Source organism: Erythrolamprus reginae, chromosome 1 (assembly GCF_031021105.1).
Source record: "Erythrolamprus reginae isolate rEryReg1 chromosome 1, rEryReg1.hap1, whole genome shotgun sequence".
Lineage (NCBI taxonomy): Eukaryota > Metazoa > Chordata > Lepidosauria > Squamata > Dipsadidae > Erythrolamprus > Erythrolamprus reginae.
In genome coordinates, this window is record NC_091950.1 from 61,369,421 (window position 1) to 61,395,903 (window position 26,483).

General features: G+C 38.2%; 1 protein-coding gene across 2 annotated transcripts in view; it reads right to left on the minus strand.

Annotated features, from left to right (window-relative positions):
* Positions 1–234: 234 nt before the first annotated feature.
* FLRT2 (fibronectin leucine rich transmembrane protein 2) overlaps positions 235–26,483 on the minus strand; it is an 88,714-nt gene continuing 62,465 nt past the window's right edge. For both annotated transcript variants that reach the window (XM_070753888.1, XM_070753895.1), the window contains exon 2: positions 235–2,817. In XM_070753888.1, the coding sequence (XP_070609989.1) occupies positions 437–2,428 (1,992 nt within the window). In that variant the 5' untranslated portion in view covers positions 2,429–2,817 and the 3' untranslated portion in view covers positions 235–436. The remainder of the gene's footprint in view (positions 2,818–26,483) is intronic.

A 26,483-nucleotide genomic window follows, 5' to 3' on the forward strand; every position in this document is an offset into this window, starting at 1 on the left:
ACAAGCCAAAATCCCCCAAACAGCTCCAAAATCAAATTATTGAATGTTTGAAGAATGAGGCATTATGTTTTGTATTTCCTTTGCCATGGCATTGGGTTCTTATTGTACAACCCTGTACAGTACTTCTTCAATATATATATATATATATATTTATTTATATATATATATTTATATACTTATATATATTTTAAAGATTTTAAAAAGCAAAAAGTTACAAAACTGTTTGCAATTAACTTGAAATAGAAAAGATAGCACTTTTTTTAAAATCCCATTATATAGTACACCATATAAATTACAGAGTATTCAAATGCGCAAATGCATTTGGGTAACATTTATCAAATGTAATTTTTGTTGATTTTTGTGTGAGTAGATTAATTTTGCTTTCTCCCTCTGGGTTCTTGCTTGTGGTAATATTGCCTCACCACATACCTCACTATCACGTATGACAGTGTTCCAGGTCTGAGACGCTGCTGTTGCAATATCGCATATTGTTGGGGATGTGGCAGTCTGTATAGTTAATGCCCCCATTTGGGGTATATATAGGCTGCAATCTGAAATCTCCTTTAAGGAGCTGATCATTATTTAAGGAGACTATCTGAAAGCTGGTTTCTGTCATCTCCAGGATGGAGTTGTCCTTCTTGGTTCCTGCCTCACAGTAGTCATCTTTCCGTCGCCCACGGTTGTATTTCCACTTCTGAGAGGTGGAGCGTCCTTTTTTGTGCATGTGCCAGCAAAAGATACTGAGAAGAACCACTAGCACAAATACAACAGCCCCCCCAATTAAGCCTGCTAACAGAAATGGAGAACCAAGGTTATGAGAAGTTGTCTGTTCATGGCTAGAAGCTGAGTTGCTTCCATTATTCAATAGGGAAGCCTTCGTTGTGCCTTCTGAGCACACAGTGTCCTCACCAATGCGGTAATTATTAAAATCATCCAAGGGAACCAAACAAATCCGATAGGTCGATTTGGGCTCTAAATTTGTCAAGCTGATGTTCTGCCTCTTATCAGTAACTATCCGTTCTTGAATAATGCCTCCTTCCAGACTATGACCCATTTTAACCCACGTAAGCTTGTAGGCCATCGCATTAAAAAGGGAATGCCAGCTCACTTGGATGCAAGTGCCATTTACAACGTAGATAAACAGCTGAAATCGTTCAATAGGGGAAAGGGTCATTTTTTCTTCATCATTCCTCTCAGGCACAATGGGGAGTGTGGTTATAGTAGGGGCAAGAAGAATGTTTGTTTGTTTATTACTTGGAGTTAAGGGTGATGAAGTAGGGGCCATCGTGGTTGGCAAAGTTGTTGTGGGAATATGGGTAACAAATGAGACATCTGGGGTAGTTGTGGGGCATGACAACATATTCATGTTGAGTTCCCTGACAGCCATACCTCGGACTTGTTCTGGTCCCTGACACATGAATCCTCGTACATTGATGGAGGAAGGAATTAATTTGAGCCATTCAGTAACCCATTTAATACTACAATCACATAGCCAGGGATTATTCCTTGCTGTCAATTGTTTCAGGCTCTGAAGATTGTCAAAAACACCTTTAGACAGCATCCGGAGTTGATTGTTGGAAATATCAAGTCGTTCCAGGCGATGAAGATTTGAAAAGGCTGAAAGTGGTATTTGTGATATCTGGTTGTCCTGTAAAGAAAGCCTAAGTAGATTTCTACCTGGAAGATCGGGAGGAGGGTATGTCAATGAATTCCTTATTATAGAGAATTCCTTAAGTTTGTATAAGTGGCTGAAGGTGCCATCTGCAATGCCTTTATTTGTAAGGAGATTACCATCCACTATGAGACGTTCCAAACTTGTGAGATTCTGAAAGGCCATGTCTGATATGATGGCAATTCGATTTTCATCTACTCGTAGTTCTTGTAAGTCCATTGGAAGGCCAACTGGTACACTGCTTAAGTGATTCTTGGATAAGAACAGAAGCTTGAGGCTAACAGCTTCACGGAATGCCCCATCTTCCACTCCAACAGTAGAGATAGAATTATCATCCAGATGAAGCTCTTCCAGTTTCAAGAGTTGTGCCAGAGCAGCCCGAGAAATGGTCTGGATGTTGTTTTCTTGCAGATGGAGAACCCTGACATTCTTGGGGAGATTCATAGGGAACTCATCTAGCTGGTTGCCATACAGGTAGACTGTGTGCACAGACTGGACATTATGAAGTTCTGCAGGAAATCCAGCATTATTAATTTGGTTATTGTGGAGGTAGAGTATGTTTACACCCTCCGGTATTCCAAGAGGCACTGAGGTCAAGCTTCGTTCATTACAGTAGACAAAGTTTCGGTCGCAGCGACATACACTTGGACAGGCCAACGCTTTGGAAAACTGCACATACAATCCCAGAAAAAAAACAAGCCAGGATTTCAAGAAAGCAAACCTGTCCATGGGCCACATTCTAGTCCACGGGCCCATGTCTAACTGAAGGAAGGAGGGAGAATTGAGCAAAAAGAAGAAATAAAACAAAGGTGTGTTTTGTCCTCTGTGCAGATGATTGTAATATTCCTAGAAACTAAATGCAAAATAACCCATGTACAATTGGACTGTACTCCAGTCTGCTTCTGAAAATCACTTGTTATTAGCCAGGTTTACACATTTTGATGCCTTCCTCCATGTATGCTAAATGGCAGAGTAACTATGTCCTATACAGAAGGCCAATCCTCAGTGAGTAGTTCCAAACGTCGATAGCAGACAGGGTGGTTGGATCAGCTTTTCTTTTCACTCTGGTATTAGTAGTGAAAGTGCACTCAGGTTCCTTCAGTCTAAAAGGCATTCATTTCAGCTTTCATCTGGGTTTGAGAAATCTGTTGAGAGAGAAGAAGGAAGAGGAAATAAAAAAGCTGCATTGTAAGTTGATAAACACCCTGTGAAGACAAATCCATTAAGGATGTGAATTGGTAACACAAATGAGCGAGACAACATTCATAAATAATTCAAATTAAATTGAAAAATCAGCTGGGAAAGGAGAATGATTAATGGGTTCATACAATGTGGACATGATTTCTACCAGGGTGCATGAGAAAATATTTGCTGCAAACTCCACATAAGCATTGGGGAGGGCATCCGACCAGTAAATGTTGGCTTCATTCAGTTGTCCCAACCCCATCTTGAAGCAATTGATTACAGAATCATAAAAAGAAAAACAAAGGTTATGTGAAGTTGAATGGAATGTAGGCAATTTCCTCCATTCATGACTTGGAGAGGTATAATTCAAGATATTAATATTATTCAGATAATTGTTGTCATTAAGACAATTGTTAAAATTTCAACACCCTCCTGAATTTCTCATGTCTGCGTTAGATTGTAGTCCTGTACATTGTCTCTTTACATCCATTTTATATAGAATCACTACATCAAAGGTCGTGTATCTTGAGATTCAGTCTTAAAGATATAAAGCTTCTTCATTGGATGAGTGGCAAAAGCGTCATTGCATCCTTTGAAACTATGGTAGTTTAAACTTTTATTAAAGAAGTAAAGATAACACCAGTAATTTTATATCACAAAAAAGCTTATGCTAGACTTCTTTGCAATAAAGTTTCTATGTGAATGCACAAAGCTAGAGGTCACAAAATTAAGGCACTGGGAATCAACATTACAATCTGCAGAGTTTGGGGAACATTTTCTTGCACTGTTAGGTTTTCCATTGCATGTCAAATATTCCTTAATTTTGCTTTCTCTTTCTGGATATATTCTTTATTTAAATTTTAAAGTGATTATTTTTTGCTTCCTCCAAACATGCTGATTGAAGATTTTCCCCCAAGATTATTTACCATTCAGTTATAACTAATAATTTCTATTCTTATATATATTTAATTGTTAATGTTGTAAATAATTTAATGATTAATTTATTTAAGTGAAATGTTGAGGAAACTGCTACACAAATTTAAGTCCCAGTTTCTTTCGTGTTTCATAAAGGCAATTAAAAACTGTCATAAACTATATTAGATAGGAAAAAAAATATCAGCATTATCTACCTATATCCCAAAGGTGCTTTTTTCAAGAGGCAACTGGAGTTTCCTCCTTTTCTTTGAAGACATTTTGCTTCTCATCCAAGAAGCTTCTTCAGAATAACTATGACCTGGATGGTTGAGAATTTCCATAGATATCTACCTATATATTTCTAGGTAGGCATGGTAGGAAAAGTACATGTACCAAAGAAAATCCTCTAGCCTGTATCTTTTTTTATTACAGCTGACAGTACTATATATATAACACTGCATTAATCTTATATAGATTAGAATATGTTACATATAGCAAATTATATGAAACTCTTTTAAACTCAAAGTTAAAACTGCTATGAAGACAATCTGGATACAAGAAAGAAAATCCACTCCTTTCTCCATTTTGCTATATTTGCACAAACCTAGCAGTCTGCCACTAGGAATAAGGTAATTTTGTTTCTGCCCCACATTGTGTACAATATAATGTAATGGTTGAAAAAGCTGATTTTCGCCATATGGTTTATGTAGTGATTTTTACCACATTTCAGGCAAACCTAACATTTTTGTTTGCTGGGTTGAGTGATGAAGAAAGAAGAGATATTTGTGTTGCTTTGAGGATCTAAATCAGGGGTAACAAACTCAAGGCCCGAGGGTCAGATTTGGCCCAAGGGTCAAATCTGGCCTCCATGGAAACAACAAAGGATTGGCTTGCAGTGTTTCTGCCAGTGAAAAAGGCCTCCCAGGCTCTGTTTTTTACTGCCCAAACTTTTGCAACCCTCTGCTAGTGAAAATTATCCCCAAGCAACATTATGCATATTCTGAGATCAGCAATATTCTGTCAGGAGTTTTCATTGGTAGAGGGTTGCAGGAGGCTGTGGCAGCAAGAAACAGAGCCCCGGGGAGCCTGTTTTCACTGGCAGAGTACTTAGGCTGCACCAAGCATCCCTGACACAAGTGAAATCAAAGTAGCCATGTATATCCTGGCCAGACCTACCTTCGTCCCCGCACACCAGGTCAAACACAACTCTGATGTGGCCCTCAATGAAATCGACACCCCTGATCTAGATCTATCAAATGAATATAATTCATGTAATGTTGTGACATATATGTGCCTACACATGAAGACACATAAATCGGTGAATACAGTGTTCGGAAACTTCAGATCGTGCAGAATGTGGCTGCGAGAGCTATCGTGGGGCTTCCTAGATTGTGCCCACATTTCTACAACACTCCATGGTTTCCGGTCACAATTCAAAGTGTTGGTAATGACCTTTAAAGCCCTTCATGGCATTGGACCAGAATACCTCTGGAACCACCTTCTACCACACGAATCCCAGCGGCCGATAAGGTCCCACAGAGTTGGTCTTCTCCGGGTCCCATCAACCAAACAGTGTCATTTGGCGGGCCCCAGGGGAAGAGCCTTCTCTGTGGTGGCCCTGGCCCTCTGTAATCAACCCCCCCCGGAGATTAGAACAGCCCCCACTCTCCTTGTCTTTCGCAAGTTACTCAAGATCCACCTATATCGTCAGGCATGGGGGAATTAAGACATCTCCCCCAGGCTTTCTTATATTTTATGTTTGGTATGTATGTGTTGTATGGTTTTTAAATTGTTGGGGCTTTTAATATAATTTTATTATTAGATTTGTTCCATTATTATACTGATTTTATTATTGTTGTGAGCCGCCCTGAGTCTTCGGAGAGGGGCGGCATACAAATCTAATAAATTGAATTGAATTGAATATGGACTAAGGAAATACATCAGATGCCCTCAATGCATTTCTGGTACACTGAAGCTCAATAAGAAAAAAAGTAGTGTCCTATATTTCAGTTTTCTCTCAAATGTCAGAAAGTGGGTAGGAAACAGTATGTTCACATACAAAACCCAGAGGAAGTGTTTCTCTTTTGTCTTCACATTTCAAAAAAATCTCACTGCGATCTGGAGTAGTTTAACCACGTGATCTTATGATATTAAAACTGACTTTATTGTATGATGCTAGGAGGCAGGACAATAAAAATGATTCACCTTCTCCTTGTTCATATCCCTCTTGACACTATTTTAATTACACCTGTCTTTCTGCCTCATTTACTAATGGAGTTCAGAATTAGAAATGGAACAAGCCAAAGCAGTAGGCATGAGATGGAAAAGGCAAATTGATGAATGAGAAAAGGGAGATGAGGGTTGAACACAGGGGAAATGTGCTAAGTGGAAGAAGGACTAATAACCAACACATTATAGCTTTACTGTGCATGTGTCCACTGTCAGCCTGATCAATGGCTGCATTGTTTCCATCTGCAATTTCCTTTGTCAACCGAGCATTCCTCAGGACAAAAGCTGCATCACCCACTACCTTTAGAAAGCAAGTCAGAGATATAATTCCACAGGAGAAAAAATAGTCATTCAATGCCAAGAGTAGAAAAGGTTAGCCAGTATAGAACAACAACAACAACAATAATAACAATAATGATGATGATGATGATGATGATGTTGATGATGATTATTATTATTAATTAGATTCCGTAGACTCGGAGCAGCTATAATAAGAATAAACCGCAAAATATAGCAGAGCTTCTTTGATTTCAGGCTAGCACAATATATGAATCCAGCCATTCTGAGTAGTAAATTCCCCAGTATAGGATTCAGTATTACATTTATATCTGGCCATTACACTTATTTAAAAGATATGGGTAAAACAAACCACGGCATTGCACAATATGTGAACTCAAACCTGTATCTTAAGCAAACAGCCAATATGGATATTTAGTATGGGAAAATCTCAATCAAAGAAAGGAAAGGTTCTATGTTAATTTTAACATTTTTCCTTTTAATTTTCTCTTTTCACCCACACCCCAGCAAAAAATGAAAATAAAAAATCAGTACATTGGAGAACAGATTCCAGCTCCTTCCAAATTTCATTGGTTCTCTCTCTCTTACTTATCCTGTCTCTCACTGTTTCCTTCTTTCATCAATAGTCGGATTATGCTGACCACTTGAGTTGGATCAGAGTTACAGTATTACTCGCAATTACCAGTTACTACAGTCTGCACTGTTAAAATCAGAATAGCTGACCCAGTTTCAGCTTATGGCAGCACTGGTTCCTGGATGAGCTGATCAAGTGCAAATGGAAATCGGTATAAGATGACTGAAAATGTATACGACATAAGCTCAAAAGATTGTTGAGAATTACCCTTTAGCAATATAATACATATTCTAAGATCAGCAGTATTCCGTCAGGAGTGCAGTGTTAAGCACTACAGTCTCATTCCCTGGAGCATAATTTCAGAGGTGAAACTAGAGGGGGATAGATCAGTAAGAGAAAACAGGAATCAAAATGAAGGGGAGGGGGGAGAGCATATTTTAAAGGCATTTGTTGCAGAAAACAAGATATATTTGTTCTTAAGGAACAATGTTCTCAGACACTAGGGATGTCTTTACGCTAGCCAAATGTATTTACCAGTTTTGTTCATTTTGGAAACAAAGAATCTTCAAGGATTTAGGACAGCAACGCTGGCAGCATAGCAAATGACCAAACTGTAGAGAAGAATTGCAATCTCTTTATCTTTCTCTACCCTACGTAGCTAATAGGAATGCCACTTAGGATTTACTAAGATACCACTCAAAACTAAGAAGTAGGTACAAACTGCTGATGGTTGCAGACATTATGGTGGAGTAAAGCTTTGAAGGGCTGCTTTGTTTTGAAAACAGAATGAAACACTTCCTTGAAGCTGCTTTGGAAAGCAATATACCCCCAACCCCTTATAGAAAGTCAAAGCCCTGCTTTGCTTTTGTTTTTCTTATTTTTGACATCTTCAATTGAAAGTCTCAATAGATTCTCCCCCCTGGAATCACCAGGGGTGGCTTTTCTTCAGTGTACTCACAACACCTTCTAGCTACTAAAAAGGCCAAAAGAAGCAGCAAGAAGAATGCAAAGTATTTTGAGATTAATTGAAACCTCCTCCCCCCCCCTTTTTTTTTTTTGCTTTATCAAGATGAAGCAGAGTTACAAAAAAAATGTAAATGTCTAACAGCAGTAGGTTTTTGGGTTACTTGCCTTTGCTTCCCCTCCTTCCCCACCTTGACCTTTCAGTGAGGGAGGGAGAGAGGGGAGGAAGGAAGGAAATATTTATTTGCTTCTCTATATTAGTGCAGCTTGCCCGAGAGAAAGAATTAATGATGTACACAGATGAGATAATTTTTTATGGGATGACTTTATTTAATGAATTAAAATGTCTCAAGTTGAGCTTGATTCTTGTCACAACTATGAAGTTGGATGGCAACAAAGCAGAAGTAATTGTTTTCCATGATGAAAATGTAGACGTGATTTGCTACTGCCTGTTTCAAATTTTCTTTTTCAGGGGTGGTGGTGGTGGATATAATGTTCCAATCTAGCCCAGGGATGTGAAACATAACAGCCCCAGGCCATTTCTGGCCCTGTGGGGCCATCCTGGAAAATGTAAGGGGCCATGCTGTGTCACTTTAGTTCAGTCTATTCAATGCAAAGAGAAAACATTGGGCCACCAAGGTTTTGGCTCAGTCTACCCAATGCAAACCCAGCAGTTTGGGGAGTGACGTCAAGCTGGCCACACCCACCCAGTCCGCCATGCCCAGTGAGTAGCATCAATTTGACCATGCCCACCTAGTTGGCCACACCTGGCTCTCCAAGGTTAACTACAGCCCTTGATATGGCCTTCAATGAAATTGAGTTGACACCCCTGGTCTGCCTAAAATACCACTTTTCCTGATAGTTTCCCATCCACATACAAAGCATGTGTGACCTTGCTTAGCTTTTAATGATTAGCCAAAATCTGTCTAGTTAGAATACATAAATTAGAAACATAGAAACATAGAAACATAGAAGTCTGACGGCAGAAAAAGACCTCATGGTCCATCTAGTCTGCCCTTATACTATTTTCTGTATTTTATCTTAGGATGGATATATGTTTATCCCAGGCATGTTTAAATTCAGTTACTGTGGATTTATCTACCACGTCTGCTGGAAGTTTGTTCCAAGGATCTACTACTCTTTCAGTAAAATAATATTTTCTCATGTTGCTTTTGATCTTTCCCCCAACTAACTTCAGATTGTGTCCCCTTGTTCTTGTGTTCACTTTCCTATTAAAAACACTTCCCTCCTGGACCTTATTTAACCCTTTAATATATTTAAATGTTTCGATCATGTCCCCCCTTTTCCTTCTGTCCTCCAGACTATACAGATTGAGTCCATTAAGTCTTTCCTGATACGTTTTATGCTTAAGACCTTCCACCATTCTTGTAGCCCGTCTTTGGACCCGTTCAATTTTGTCAATATCTTTTTGTAGGTGAGGTCTCCAGAACTGAACACCAGCATTCTATATAGCGGGATCATAATCTCCCTCTTCCTGCTTGTTATACCTCTAGCTATGCAGCCAAGCATCCTACTTGCTTTCCCTACCGCCTGACTGCACTGTTCACCCATTTTGAGACTGTCAGAAATCATTACCCCTAAATCCTTTTCTTTTGAAGTATTTGCCAACACTGAACTGCCAATACAATACTCAGATTGAGGATTCCTTTTCCCCAAGTGCATTATTTTACATTTGGAAACATTAAACTGCAGTTTCCATTGCTTAGACCATTTATCTAGTAAAGCTAAATCATTTACCATATTACAGACGCCTCCAGGAATATCAAATTGACAGAGAAAGAGGAGGGAGGAGGGAAGGGGAGGGAGGAAGAGAGAAAAAGATATGGAGAAATGTGTGTGTGTGTGTTTGGGTACATATTTGAATATATATGTACACAAATATATTTATGTGGAAAGATTTTTAGGCTTGGTTTCAATTGCAATCCCAGGTAGTCTTTTCTATGCAATTTTATTTATGTCAGACTGATTCTCCATTGTTGCTATAAAGCATTCACCTTGAATTTCAATTAGTCTTCCCCATGGTATGTACAGAGCTATTTTTTGGGGGTGAGGGATGAGCATTACCTAAGCAAGGTCAGCTGGTCACAAACTATGTCATTAAAAAGGAATGTATTGTGTTTCCATTTAAATAACTAATTTTATATTTGCAAGAATATATGTGAATTATAGAATATGGAAATCAATATATTTAGATAACCTTATCCTATTTTCTATCCTTGTGACGAAGCACAGGTAGTGAAGGTGAAAAGCAATCAGGTTATGGGTGGCTGATTCTTCTAAGTGGGCCATTTAAGGACCAAGCTGTTTTTGTCAGGGTTACGATTTAGAAGCTAAGCGTTTTTGTAAGGAATACTTTACTGGTTTTCTGAGATAAACAGGCAATATTGTACATTTTAAATAAGTAAAATAAATTAGGATAGATGGTACTTAGGGATATTTATAGAAACTTAAATCTACTTGTGCTTATATACCTATTCTCAAAGCAATCAAAAGTGTTATTAAGAACAGAAGAATCAACTGTCTTGGTTCTGGTGAAGAATGAGTTGGTGGCTCTGGGCTTCTCTAAAACAAGGAGAGTGTCGCTGTGCATTAAATTAGGCTTTTAGTTTGAAAAACAAAAAAGAAACAGTGCCTCTTTGTGTATTACACTCTTACAAGAAATGTCACTCTCACGGTTTCTTAACATGGATAGAGAAAGAAGGAAAGATAAGGCAAACTTTACATATTACTGCAGCCTAAAAGTAACTAACAATATTAATTGACACTCTGTTCAATGCTGTGATGATGAAACCTGAGAACCTGGGTGAATGTTTAACATTATAATAGTCAATAGCTTTAAGTATATTTTCTTATGCTTTCTTCATTCTCTCATAGTAGATCCTTGGAATAAACTTCCAGCAGCCCCGGTTGGTAAATCCACAGTAACTGAATTTAAACATGCCTGGGACAAACATATATCCATCCTAAGATAAAATACAGGAAATTGTATAATGGCAGACTAGATGGGTCATGAAGTCTTTTTCTGCCGTCAGTCTTTTATGTTTCTATGTTTCTATATACTCTTATCAATCAGAACGATTGTATAATTCTCTTTCTGTATGTGTCTATGTTTGTGTTAACCATTTTAAAGTCTGACCTTTGGTCATTTTCTTCCATTTTTGTACTCATTTTTTTTCTGGGAGGGAAGTGCTCTAGGTATATAATTATCTCATTATCTCTTTTAAATAAAACATGCTGCTAAAATGAAGAAAACTATTTTTTTAATGAATTCTCCCTTTCCATAGTTTAATAAGCATTTATTTCCTTGCCATGCACAATTTCCAAATTTTATAAATTACTTTAAAATTACTTTTAGTTTGTAGCTGAGAGACAGACACATCTTTAACCCAGAAGGTAGTTCTGATTTATGGCTGTTTCTACCATGAATCACAATAATCACTAGACCCCATTTACAATTTGAAACCTTAATTTAACTGCACACTTTTTCAGTGTTTATAACAACATCTGTTCAAAATAATTGATTCAAGTTGTCCTCTCTAGCAGAAAAAAAAATACCCACAATAAATCAAAGCAGTGAGACACACACCACACACAAATGCCACAGTTGCCTCGGGCTTGCCTTAGACTGTCTGTTGCAGGTAAGTAAATTTACATGATGCCATTGGGTGTATAAAATCATTGGTCCCCTTTCCTATCTCAGATCCCCATTTTAAAATAGGGAGAATGGAAACTATTTTAAGATTATTTTGAAGCATGTATTTGAACTCAGAATGTTTTTCCAGATATTCAAAGAACATAGAAAGATCAACATTATATCTGAAATCCCCACTTATTAGTGAGACAATCAGAACTGCAGATTTTTTGTTTAAAGAAAGCCCATGCATAAGCATAAAGAAATCTAGGAGAGAACTGCCTGATTCTAATCAGAATAAAAACTGTGAAAATTAAAACAACAAATGATATGCTGCATGAGAAAACTGCATAGCATTATATAAGGGGAAAACAAGGAGGAATTTTTAAAATATATTTTACTTAAGATCACCCATCTTAATCAAGGTAACTATTTGCATCAATAGTCATTGGTTTATGGAATTCATTGGTTTATAGAATTTACTTCCAGAAGAGGTCGTGACAGCTGTCAGCCTTGATAGCTTCAAGGCAGGATTAGACAGATTCATGGATGCCAAGTGTATCGGTGGTTATTGAAAGGGAGGTCCATGTGCCGCCTCTATGTTGGTTGAGGCAGGCAGGATTCCCTTGAGTACCATTTTTTGGGGGTCAAGGGAAAGGGAGGGTTTTGCCTTCTCTTTCTGCTCAAGATTATGTACAATTGGTGTGACACAGAATGCTGGACTTGATGGGCTTTGGCCTGATTCAGCATGGCTCTTCTTATGTTCTTTTGTTTTTAGTCTTATCAAGACTAACCAAACTATATCTATATGTATAACATACTGAATTTGATTTAACACTATTTCACATGATTTCATATCAAATAGTCGACATTTCTTAGATTTAATGGAGCGAAGTTCTTAAATTCCAATCTGAATTACTGGAGTTGAAAAAAACGTTTTGTAGTATGCAACCAAATTTTTGATATTCCCTTCTCTTGTAGCCTCCCTAATGGTCATTTTACTAATGTCCAATAATATTCAAACTAAGTGTTTTGGTAAAACTTTTCAATGGGTCTTTGCATTCCATGCCTGTTCTCTTGGATCTTTCAACCATTATGTCTTGCCTTGGATTGGTAACTCTAATTCTTATCATTTCTCCTCCTGGTATTTCCCTACTCACCCTTGCCCATTTTTATGGTGGGATGCCATTAAAGTGAAGAAAGGCTGAAATGTTTTTAATGCAGATCTGACACTGGGATCTATTATCTGAATTGTGCCCCAGTCTGACTGTTTTATCACCAGGAAAGAAGGAAGACCAGTATAGTCTAGAACAGTGTTTCCCAACCTTGGCTACTTGAAGCTATTTGGACTTCAACTTCCAGAATTCCCCAACCAGCGAACGCTGGCTGGGGAATTCTGGGAGTTGAAGTCCAGATACCTTCAAGTGGCCAAGGTTGGGAAACACTGGTCTAGAAGAACACAGTTATAAATTAAAATTTCACTAATCCCTTTCAAACAACTGTCTCCCAATGCAGAGTGATGATACAAAAAGGAAAAAAAATATCTTATGAAATTTGTTCCGGGTCTTTGAAGGAGAAATAGAATGCATGTGTGCTAAAAAATTATCTAAGGTAAACTATAACCGCCTTAATAGGACTCTTAATATTCTTCTCAAGAAACAAACTGCACATGAGTAGATAATGCTGTATTTATTATCTTAGGGAAGGTATATCATATAATTATTGTTAAATAAAAATGGATGAGGGAAAAAATTATTTTCCTTCTTGGCGCCTAAATGTTTTCCCATGTATTTCAACGATGAAGGTTTTGACCTATAGAGCTGTGGCAGGAGAAATGCTGTTCACAAGAAACGGAAACACTCTGCTTTCAGGTATCCCTCATTATTCATGAAATTAATTCTCCAAGTGCCAAATTTTCAGTAAGATATAAGTACCCAGTGCTCCTGGCCCTATTCCCTACCATATTTCTTATTTAATTTTCCTTGGCAAATACTTGCTTCAGGAATATAGCAGTACTAAACAGAGGAAGCAAACTACTGTGGCACTAAGGTCTTTTGAAAAGAAATTATTTAAATATTTAAATTTCACTTACTGTATTTTATGTGGTTAATTGTGATGCACATATGCAGAGCTGCATGGGAACAGAGAGAGGAGTGTCTCTGGAACTGTGACACTAAGAAAAGAGTGCCTATCTATAAAGCATTTAAACTTTCCAAAAGAAACTAAAGGCAATAGTGTTTCCTGAAACACTGTGATAAATATCTGTATATAATAGATTTAGCTAAATTCCCAACTGGAGGTTCTTCACTATCTGTGAGTACAAATCAAATGGTTGTCATCATATCTGGAGTAATAGTGTCAAGGCTACTCTGTTTTTATGGAATTTCCTTCTTCTCTTTGTTTATGCTGCAAGCTTCATTCTTGCAAATGTTAATACAAAGCAAATAAACCCACAATATCAATATATTGAGATAACCTCTCAAAATAAGTCCATCACAATTTTGTTTCTAACTAGCAGTAGAGGGAGCTCTTCCACAACTGCAAATGTCTCTTTTCTGCTCTTTCTCATACCCTGAAACCTTTAAGAATGTTTTTGATACAGTTGTAGCATTCCATGGGATATATAAGGTATATATATTATGCCTGTTAAAATAACTATTCCTTTTTTCTTGGCTGGAAAGCTAGGTCTCACTGTACAGGTAGATATTTATATATATGTGAATGATGAGGCAGCAGCCATCTCGATCACCGGAACATAGAAACTTTAATAAAACCACTTAGCTTTCGTTAGCGTGCTGCTAACTTCGTCAGAGTTTTAAAATGCCGTGGGAGACAAACATCTTTATAAAGCATTACTCAGTCTGCTCATTGCCCGCGTCACGGGGCCACACCCTTCCCTCCCCCCTGCGGTAAGCCTAATTGTGGGCTTAATCATGCTGGCTGAAGGGAGATCTACCTCTTTTGCTCGTGTTTGTTGCCTTTTTCCCTCCCCAAGGGAGGGGGTGGAATTGTGAGGCTTAATCCTGCTGGCTGTAGGGAGACCTGCCGCTTTTACTCGTGTCTGTTGCCTTTTTCCCTCCCCAAGGGAGGGGGTGGAGTTGTGAGGCAATGCTTCGGAGGTATTTGGTATTCCTTTCTTCCCCCCATTGTCGTTGTTACTTTTTATAATGGTACGTGTCTGCTCTTGCAATTTTTTTACCCATGTCCTCGTCCTAGGTCTACACTGTTCTAATCTATGTCTGCTGATCACCGGCTGCCAGCAGTTCAGCAGATCAAATCTCAGTATGCTCAAGGTTGACTCAGCCTTCTATCCTTCCAAGGTCGGTAAAATGAGGATCCAGATTGTTGGGGGCAATATGCTTACTCTCTGTAAACCGCTTAGAAAGGGCTGTAAAGCACTGTGAAGTGGTATATAAGTCAAAATGAAATGAATGAAAGAATTTATGAACTTCCGATAGGTCCATTGGACCATTTTTTTTCCATCCACAGGCTCCAGAAGGTGAAAAATGGCCCAATGGGCCTATCAGACATTCAGAGATTTCATTGAGGCCATATGCATGTGCAAGGGGGCAGAGCCAAGGGGTGTTGTGTGTGCATGCAGGGGGAGGGGATTTCATTATGGGTGTGTGCTATTGCGTGCATCCTTTTCACACCTGAGCAAAAAAAGGTTGGCCATCACTGGGCTATACATTTTCAAGAGCCAGTTTGGTGCAGTAGTTAAATGTAGGAGGTTAGTAACTAGGAGACCTGTTTCTGTTTCAATGAAAAAAAGCCAGATGGGTGACTTTGGGCCAGTCACTCAGAGACACTTAGGAAGCAAGCAGTGGCAAATCTTATTAAGAAAACTGGATGTTCTTCAAGACACTCTGCAGGAGTCAATACGGACTCAAACTCACAAAAAAAAAAATACAGTGGTACCTCTACCTAAGAATGCCTCTACTTACAAACCTTTCTAGATAAGAACTAGGTGTTCAAAAAAATTGCCTCTTTTCAAGAACCATTTTCCACTTACAAACCCGAGCCTCCAAAACTGTAACCGGGAAAGGCAGGGAGAAGCCTCGTGGGGTCTCTATAGGAATCTCCTGGGAGGAAACAGGGCCAGAAAAGGTGGGGAGAAGCCTCCATGGGCCCTCTCTAGGAATCTCCTGGAGGAAGCCTCCACCCTCCCTGTGGTTTCCCCAATTTGCTTTTACATTGATTCCTATGGGAAAAATTGCTTCTTATTACAAACTTTCTACTTAAGAACCTGGTCACAGAACGAATTAAGTTTGGAAGTAGAGGTATCACTGTACAATTAAATGTATTATAATAAAGTACTGTGAATCAGCCGTAATATCAAAAGTTTAGGATTGTATAATGTTATTGAAAATAAAGGGATAAAAGGATTAAGAAAGGGATGAAGAGATAAAGATAAAAGGTTAGGGAAAAATGAATTAATATTGGTATTGCAATTTAATGATACCAGTTTTATGAATGAAATAATAGTTAGGTTTTACTTATGCCCAGAGTAAATGAACAAACAAGTAAATTGCCTTATAAAAACTACACATTGCAATATTTTCACACAGTAAATATTTATCTTTAACATGTTAGCAAAATGAAAAGAAATTTGATTCAATTCATCTTCTGCAACCCAACAAGACAGACATACTTCAGAGGATAATAAGAACTGCAGAAAAAACAATTACTGCCAACCTGCCTTCCATTGAGGACCTGTATATTGCACAAGTCAAAAAGAGGGCGGGGAAATATTTACTGACCCCTCGCATCCTGGACACAAACTGTTTCAACTTCTACCCTCAAAACGTCACTGTAGTGCACTGCACACCAAGACAACTAGACACAAGAACAGTATTTTTCCAGGACACCATCACTCTGCTAAACAAATAATACCCTCACCACTGTCAAAATATTCACTGAGGCTGCATTACTTACAATATCTACAATAGACCTCTTCCCTTTTCTAAGAGGTATGTAAGGGGCTTGCATAAGTACACCTTTGTGCCTACCGTTCCTGTCCTAATGTCTTTTTTATCTTTTCTATCTCTACTTTATACTTATATTATGTTAAACATACTACAATACAATACTATATTTGTATGACAAATAAAATAAATAAATAAAAATAAATAAATAAACTATTACTATTGTCCCCATCACCCATCTCTCCCACTTACAACTGTATGACTGTAGCTTGTTGCTTGTATCCTTACGATTTATATTAGTATGGATTGTTTTCCTGATTGGCTTATTTATACCCTATGACAATCATTAAGTGTTTCTTCACTTCATGATTCTTGACAAATGTATCTTTTTTGTGTACACTGAGAGCATATGCACCAAAGACAAATTCCTTGTGTGTCCAATCACACTTGGCCAATAAAGAATGCTATTCTAGTCTGTTCTGTTATATTTTATTCTATTCTCATAATTGCAACAAAGTAATTTAAAATATGGAAAAGACAAGCATTCAAACCATCAGTCACAGAAAACTTGCTAGACAATTTAAAAATTGTGTTAATTGGCACTATTTCTTTTAAAAGTTTAATTAAATAATTTTAAAATGTAGGTTAATGGAATTTTCCTTTATGGACATACTAATAACCAAATCATCTTTTAATGTATATAATATAAGCTCTTTTTTGCACTGGATAACATATTTTTAAGACTATCCTACTAAAACTACAAAATTTAGCTTATATGCTTGAATCTGAAAAGAGATTTCAAGTGTACGGTCATTCTGTCGATCTGAAAATGTAATAACATATAAATATATTGAAAGTATATATTTTTATATACTGAAATATATAAAAGAAATATATATACTTTAAGAAAATTAGGATTTTGTACCCTTTGGACTATTTCCTAGAAAAACAACTTATCTTTTTTTTTCTCTTTGTGAATTAACTCATGTGCTTTGATTTTTGGCAAAATGTGGAAGTAATGTGTTGGATACAGGCCATCAAAGATTCTTTTCCAAAGTTAGTATTTTAGAGTACATTGAAAAGCAGATGCAGAACACACAATGCACAGGTACAATTTGTTCAGTTCCTCTAAATAAATGTACTTTGGTATCCTCCACTGACTTTCTGCTCATATTTTTTAGTGTCAGTCCTGAGTCAGTGACGATAAAGTGTTTGCCCATTGAGAAATGGAAAGATACAAAAAATTCTGAGCAATCTGTTCTGGCTAATTTTTCTCCATCACTATATTTTCAATCCAAAAGATCCAATTCAGGTCTAATTAAAGCAGGTTTCATATCAGGGGGGATACTAGAATAGGTCAGTTTGTACTTTAGTTCAGCTCCTTTCAGAGCCACAATGGTCAAAATAATTTCTGCCAAAATCTGATCAAAATAGGAAGTTTTACAAAGCAAGAGCTCCAAAGACACCTGATTTGCCACATAATTATGTTGCATGTCCCAAGGAAAGGGTTTTGGCATCATTTCCAACTAAAACCTGAAACTGTAACATGAAATTAAAATCCCTGCTCTACACGTGAACATGCTTTGAACAGTGAGGAACACATAATTCACTGCCCTTTACTGTGTGCATAATAGGGCAAAAAGATAGGAAGGCACTGATCAAAATGGTGGCATTAATAATGACATATAAATATGCATGATACCAGAAGAATTGAAAATGGTAATAACTTTTCAAGATCTTATAGAGTAGGGTATTGTTGCTGTTTTTTTTAAACTGCCTATTTCAAAGAAACTAGGTTTCTTTATCTTAAAAAAATGTCTGCTGCTTGGTAAGATAATGAGGCCAAATTCATTAAAATATATGTTCTTACCTTAATGCTTAGTTTTGTATGAGGCAAAGTGCATTTCTATTTAAAATAGGTGGAGAAAGAAACATCTTGCTGTGTTTTTGCAAGCAAATTGGCTTCTGCCTATAAATTATTCTACACAGTTTGCTTTTATCTAGGCAGCCTAGCAAAATGTTTAGAGATAATTTGAAAAAGCTGCTTTCTCTGGCCTGAGCAAGAGGTAGATCTTGACACTTCAATGCCACAATCCTGGTACTGCATTACTAATGGGGTGCACAGCACTATGAGAGGCAAAAAGATGAGTCTGTGTTCTCTTCTTTCTTGTCACCTTAATTAAGAAGAAAATTGGCAAGGGAGGCAGGTTCTCATGATGCTGTTGCTAATAGGAAGTAGATTCCATTATATTCTCTGGGACTTTCAATTCCCCTATCTTTGCACACTGAGTCTGAAGTGCATTGGGCATCCTGGCACATGAGCCCAAAGAAATTTATGCTGTTTTTCCAGAATTATTCAACAGCTGTGGAAGGCATCTGTGCAATCCCAAGGAAAAAAAGAAATCGCCTTGAAATTTTCCAGGCATGCATTATGTTCATGCTTTCCCCACCTTTTGGAGATCAAAGCACTGTACAGTGTTTTAAGAGCTTTTATGATTACACCAAATGTGATGCCTGTGGGACTGTTGCCTTCATGCTATGTGTGTGTGTGTGTGTGTGTGTGTGTGTGTGTCTGCCTACAGCTTGGTCTAAGTTGTCTGGAGGAAGAAATGCAAATACAGTGGTACCTCTGCTTACAAACTTAATTTGTTCCGTGACCAGGTTCTTAAGTAGAAAAGTTTGTAAGAAGAAGCAATTTTCCCCATAGGAATCAATGAAAAAAGAAATAATGTGTGCGATTGGGGAAACCACAGGGAGTGTGGAGGCCCTGTTTCCTCCCAGGAGATTCCTAGAGAGGCCCCACAGAGGCTTCTCTCCACCTTTCCAGGCCCTGTTTCCTCCCAGGAGATTCCTAGAGAGGCCCTACGGAAGCTTCTCCTTGCCTTTTCAGTTACAGTTTCGGAGGCTCAGGTTTGTAAGTGGAAAATTGTTCTTGAGAAGAGGCAAAATAATCTTGAACACCCGGTTCTTATTTAGAAAAGTTCATAAGTAGAAGCATTTGTAAGTAGATATACCACTGTATATTTATTTATTTGACATTTATTTATGCTAAGACAAGGTACATTATATATTAACAGAGTTGGAAGGGACTTTGCAGGTCATTTAGTTCAGTCCTTTGCCCAAGCAGGAGACTCTACACCTGCCTCTACCTAGGAAAGAACTCACAACCGCCTGATTGTGAGGCAAGAGCGCCACCTCTAGGCCACAGCAGCTGGGTACATGTGGTATTTTGAACACATGGAACAATGTTTAGCCATCACACAAGTGTTGCAACTAACATGGTGGAGTAACAGTGCAAAAATATGTTGTCTTTTGCAGGAAACCCAATAGGCATGAAAGATAGAATCCTCAGCCTTCAAGCTATCTATTGCTGTAGAATATGAATGGGAACCATGTTTTTGAAAGTTGTATCCATTTTCCCTTTATCTGGAAGCCTTCCAATTTGAGACATGACTGTGCACTGCTATTCCAAATGAAGAGAAATGTTTTCTGTTAATTTTATGAACTTCCTTGTGATTGAAAAGTCAAGACTTTCTCTTCTCAGATTTTTGGAGGTATCTTTAGCAATTCCAAAACTCTCATTCTGATGTCCCTTGTTTATGAAGCGTAAGAAGACTCATACAACATACAAAGTTTTATCATAGTCAGAGAACAAAACTTAGATTATATTAGTGTTGTTCCATATTGAGCTACTGTATAGAATCTGAACATCACTTGACCAAAAGTTGTTCCAGGGCAGGGCTTATTGTGAGCCGCCCCGAGTCTGCGGAGAGGGGCAGCATACAAATCTTCGCTGTTGTGGTAGCAGGGGCCCGCTGATGTCAAGCCCAGCAGCGCCGAGCAAAGCTGGTTGCCTGGGGAAGCAGCGCGTTTGAAAAGTGCACGTTTGAAAAGCGCGCTGCTTCCCTGGATATCCGGCTTTGCTGGCAGGCACAGGGCTTGATGTCAGCGGGCCCCTGATGCCCCAACAGCAATCTCCTGACTGCCGTGGTTCCCGCATCCCCAGCAAGGGACTGTTAACGGCACTGGAAGTCACCCGTGGGCCGGATAAATGGCCTCAGCGGGCCGCATCTGTCCCGCGGGCCATAGTTTGGAGACTGCTGCTGCAGAGGATGGTAGAGGATAGGAAGTCCTGAATGAACATTGTCCATAGGGCTGCAATGGGTTGGATATGACTTTGCAACTAACAACAACAAATTTACTACATTTTCTGTTATTCTGGTGTCCAGCAGATTGTCCTGTAATATAAAAACTAGATGATGATTACCATGAGCTAAGATCCAAAGAGGCTGGATAAATTCAGGAAAGGTTTACCATTATTAATTTTGAAGGCACATTGTTTTTTTGGATTGGAAGTGTGCTGTTCCCAACAAGTAGCTTCTGAGACCTTCTTAAAGTATTTGACAGACCATTGTGGGAAAGCAAAGTGCTGGAACAAGGTGATTTGTTCTTATTCTTATGCTCAAGTGTCGCTATTTCTCTTAAGAGTACGGAAACAGTGATTTTTCTCTGCACCCAGATTGCAAAAACAACAGTTAGAAATAAAGCCTTTCTTTCTTCAAGCTATTCTGAGAATGTATATCTGCTTTCAGGCCCACAAATCAGGAAGGGCAAAAGTGCCAAATTGGGTTTATTTTTTGGCTTAGTGCACTGTGAGTATCCATGCAGTATAATTTGTCAACAATGCTCAGTGTGTGGCTAGGGCACAGTCTCTCTTGATGAATAGATTTATGCATGCAATTTGTGTGTGTGTGTGTTTGTGTGTGACACTTGTTGCTTTATCTACCAGCATGTTGCAGCATCTAGCAGGTGAGTGGAAATAGCAAAAAGCTTTTCAACACTAAAAGATTCCTAACTGGGCTTCAGAGATAAAGCTTGCATATTCATTGCAATTTAGGATTATGTGTTTGGCACAATGAATCCAATCCATCTCTATCCGAGAAAATGTGACTTGTTATTTCCTCCCAGTGTCAGGGATGGAGCTATCTTCAGCCAATTTTATCTTTTGGGGGGAAAACTAAAATCACAAATGTCAGCCAATTCATTATCAATGGAAGTTGGTGCAGAATTACTGATCTATTTATTCAATATGAATTTTGCATATTTGATTAAAAAATAACAAAAAGGAAAAGAGCAGCAAATTCTTAGGCTTTTGCCACAGATTGTCCTTGGTCAGCTATTTCTGAGTTGAAATAGTTTTGAATTATTTATGTGTAGAGTTGAATCAAAATGAATGTTATTTCTTGCTTTTCTGCCTCCTTAGAGAAACTACCACATTGTCTGTTTGAAATGCAAGTTAATGCCAGCTCATATGTCTCCATAATTATTGCTAGCTCTTTCAACTAGATGGGAAAATTCTGCATCTTGTGTACAAGAACAGAGGGAAGAAAAGATCTATATAATGCATTTTGAATGTTTCACAAGATTCATATTGTTTGACACCTTCTGTAGCTGAGCAGAAAAATCTATTATCACCGATCATCAATTTTTAAATTGTTATTAGAGAGAATAGAATACAATACTATTACTGATAATAACATTCATCATTATCTAACCCTCTTGGTGTTCTCTTCTGCCTCCAATACTTTAAATTTCTGCCTCTTCTCTTGTCAGACATTGTCAGCTGATGCAGTTTTATTTTACTGATGTCAATAATCATTTCAGAAACTGAATTTCAATGTTTCAGGTTCGTGAACCATTAATATCAGATATATTTGCCCCCCTTTTGATGAAAATATTTTAATAAGTAATGACTAATATTGGGAGCTATATTCTTACAAAACCTGCAAGGCTAAATGCATACTGTAGTAAGTATTTGTACAACTGAATGCTACTTCATAATTATTCCCTATTCCTCTTATAGATGTTCCTGTCCATTGTATGTTGCTGATAGTGAGTCAGTGCTGTTGTGATATGAAAAGTTGAAGATTCTAGGTCTTTGCAAGTGCTTAAAAACCAGATCTGTTTTCTTCCTTTCTTAAGCCACAAGTGAAATGAATATGCCAGTAAATTCATCCTGTATTCGAATGCATTTTTTTTAATTGCACACACTGGCTGCCACTTCCTAGCTTGCATTTCACTCAGATCCTAGTGTCTGTTTTTTGCTTTGGAGAATACCTCAAATGCAATTTTGCTGACATGCAAAGGGTGTACTGACATGTTCTGTATTTGCTGAGATTATTTATTTGCTAATTTATTTATCAGTTCCAACACTGTCCAATTCCAGACAAACTGTGGTCAGCTCACAATATAATAAAACAAGGTTTTCAATAAATAATGAACAGGATAAGAGGTTGCATCAGACAACACAGAAATGCAATATATACTGTATACATAAAAACATAACAAACAAGGGTCCTCATTACCCTAGCCTAAGCCCTGGGAAAACAGCAAGGTCTTTAAAAGTTTCAGGATATCATCTAGGTGAAGCTGTATGGATTTCAGAGGAACTCATTCCAGAAGGCAGGTGACACAACAGACAATCTGCTGAAATGCCACCATAGTCTGTCTGTCTGTTTGTCTCATCACCACCACCCCACACCTCCTATGGCTTTTTCTGTGGAGGACATAACAGAAGCATTTTTATTTTATGAAGGAAGGTGGAATAACTTTTCATTCATGAAGCATAGGAACCTCTGATGGGAACAGTAAACTCTGTATTAAGCAAGCTTGATGCAGAGAAAGTGACAGCTATTTGGCTGGTGTTTGGGGTATTTAACTATTAGCTAGCAGAGACTGAATAAAAGATTAGTTGCAGTTTAAGACTAAGCTCCAGTCTCAGAAGTATATACAGTAATTAGTACTATGTCAAATGTGTTTCCAGTTTGCAAATGGGCACAACAGCATAGAGGAAATGTAAGTTGGCATTAAGGTTGCAGATAGCATCCAACTAAATCAGAGTCCTAGTCAAAGTACTCCTCAAAGTTACAATTTATTGCCGGAGCCATCCTGGCACCTACAGTGCAAAGCCTGAATCTATGTTTCCCACCCAGTTGAAAGTTCACATCCTTTGTCTCCCACCCACAAACTTGTCACATTGCCCATTCAGATTGTGTCAGCATGGCAAATCCTCCTTGCATTTCCACCCTGGTGGGTGGGCATAGGATGGCCTTGAACCACTTGAAAGAATGCTTTGTGGCTGCATCTGTTCCCTCTTGAAAATTACCCCTTCCAAGTTCCCATAAACATCAGGCCTTCTATAGATAACATGGCAAGACATTAATTTATCATCAACTTCTGCACTGGATTAACATTTGGTGTCAACAGGTGTTAGGAATGAAGAGAAAATGGAATGGCTAGTGGTTTGGCATTTTTCACTATTTGCCTATTTTACCTAAGCTATCACTTCTTCCTTCTCTTCTTCCTATTTGCAACTTGAATGAGGAAGAAGGGGAAGATACAGTAGCAGCAGCAGCCAGCAGCACCCAAAGGCAAAAATAATAATACATTTGAAAAAGAAAATGTTTTTTAAAAGTACCCATACTTCTGAAGTGCTAAATAAATATGACTGATGCTCTCCAGTAAAATGTTTACAGTAACAATATCCTTATTCATTGATCAGCAGAAATAAAACAAAATTAAGCACTTTAAAGACCACCTGTGGCCACGCAGAGCCATATTAAAGGAGTTGCCCTATATCAGCTCCAGTGAGCACGTGCATAGTACCCAGCTGATTTTTTGGCCTTGGTGAAGGCCTTTCCACCCTCCGGAGGCTTCATGGGAGCTTCCTTGAAACCCCAGAGTGTGAAAAACCGCCCAATGGGCAAACCGGAAGTTTGGAAAAACTGACTTCGGGTTTGTCTGTTTTTTGCACTTTGGAGGCTTCAGGAAAGCTTCCCGAACTCCTAGAATATGAAAAAGAGCCCAACAGGCAAACCAGAATTTTGGAAAAAAAAAATGGACTTCTGTTTTGCCCGTTGTGCTGTTTTTCACACTCCAGAGGCTTCAGGGAAGCTTCCTGAAGCCTCAGAGTGGGAATAAAAAAAAAAGCACAAAAAAAGCACAATAGAGTGCCTTCCGTCCCCTGTCCCATTGCTCTCCTATATCTCCTATACTTTTCTTCTATTCCTATATCTCTTCTTCTATTCTTTCATTGATATGTTCTGTTACTATACCTTCTTTTCTATTATTTCTTAGATATATTTTACTATGAGTATCTCCTCTATTAACCTTCATCATGTATTTTACTATGTGTATATAGATATATACCCACTAAAACCCTCATTGTGTATTGGACAAAACAAATAAACAAACAAACAAGCAAACTGGAAGTCCGTTTTTCCAAACTTCTGGTGTGCCCATTTGTTTACCATTCCAGGTTTCAGTGAGGCCTGTGCGCATGCGTGGGGATGGGGGTATTGTACACATGTGCAGGGAACAATGTGGGGGTGCACACGCATAAGGGGAGGGAGTGGGCAGATGTGCTAGCATATGCAAACACATCCTTTTGGCATGCGAGCCAAAAAAGGTTCCCCATCACTGAAATAGAGTATCCTTTGCTGACTCGCATTCAAATTAGTATTATTTTCTGCAGTTTATCTTCAGCATGCTCTTTTTTGCCAATCTTTGACCTCGATTGTTTAAAAGCCAAAATACTGTCTGTGAATATATATATATAAACCTGAATTAGCATAAGGTAGAGGAGAATGTATGTAGTTCAGGGTTGGACAGTGGAGTCTCTGGTGCTCTTTGATTAAATAACATCAATGTAAGGGAGGGTGAGATTTGATTCCAGTTTTCATACAAAAGCTTGCCCTGCCAAGTTTTGGAGGATGCAGTTTTATTTTTAGAAATTCCTTGATTGGGGTATCATTTTATGTTGGATTGTATGGTGTTAATCCCTGCTTTTCTGGGTGATATTTGCCTGCTGGAAAGGATATTCCCCAGTCTTTTTATTTTCTCAGGACAAACAATCGACTGATGTTACCCAGTTGGGTAATGGAACATCTGCAAGCATACAACCAAGTATCCTATTAGCATAAAAACCCTGCCACATCTCATTTTCAAATGGCCAGGCTTTAGAATATCATTATCAGACTTGCCTAAGTAAATAAAGTATCCATTTGCTTGGACAAGTTTGGGATTAGGACATGATAAACAGTCACCCATGTTGCCTACAGCATACTGTCTAACTAGCCAACTCTTATTGGGGAAACTCAGCCAATTTTCTAGTATGTTTACATTTGCACAATTAGCCAGATGGATAAGGAATTTCTCTTTGAAATGAACCAAAAGTGCCACCTTGTGTCATGTCTCCTGTTAGGGGACAGATGAATTTCTGAATTTCAGCCAGCTAATGGTTTGTAAGTAATCCTCAGGACCACATTTTCATACAGTTGGGTTTAATTGCTGCTGCAAAAGAGAGAGTGAAAGTAACACAGAGATAAGGTAGCATTTCCGCATGCTTCACAATGTATACACTGTTATTGCTATACAATTTACAGGAACTGCTGTTTGGCTAAATCTACTGTCATTCCAGGCAGAATTATATTGATTAGCCAGGCTGCTATTTTAAAAGAAAATTCAACTACGGTAATCAAAAATCTTGGACTCCAGAATGGAGTCCTTCCTCTTTGTCTCTTACTTTAAGGCATATGCTTTAGTTACACGAATTTCCCATCTCAGAATGGAAAGAACTGTCCCCTCTTGCTTTAATTTCATACACTTGTAGTCAGAGAAAATTCCAATCCTGTATGCTATACTGGTGACACATTTGGCTATTTTTGCCTAATGTATAAATGAGGCTTGGAGCATTTATCCAATGCCAATGTCATCCAGAGATCCTTCAAAGTGGGGGTAGCAGGGGAATTTCAAATGGAGAAATTAATGTACATATATATTTCAAATGAGTGCCTTCTTACTCTCTGATATCTCTGAAACTCAGATTTAACTTCCTATTTATTTTATAATGCAGATCCTTTTCATTGAGAATTATGCGGATATGTGAAAGCTTTGAGAGTCAATGATATTAAATGACTACTTAAAACCATGGGTTATCTCAGTGTTCAGCAAGCTGGTGCTCAGCCAACCTGTGACAGACCAAGCACAACTTCCTTAGGCTATATATTGTGA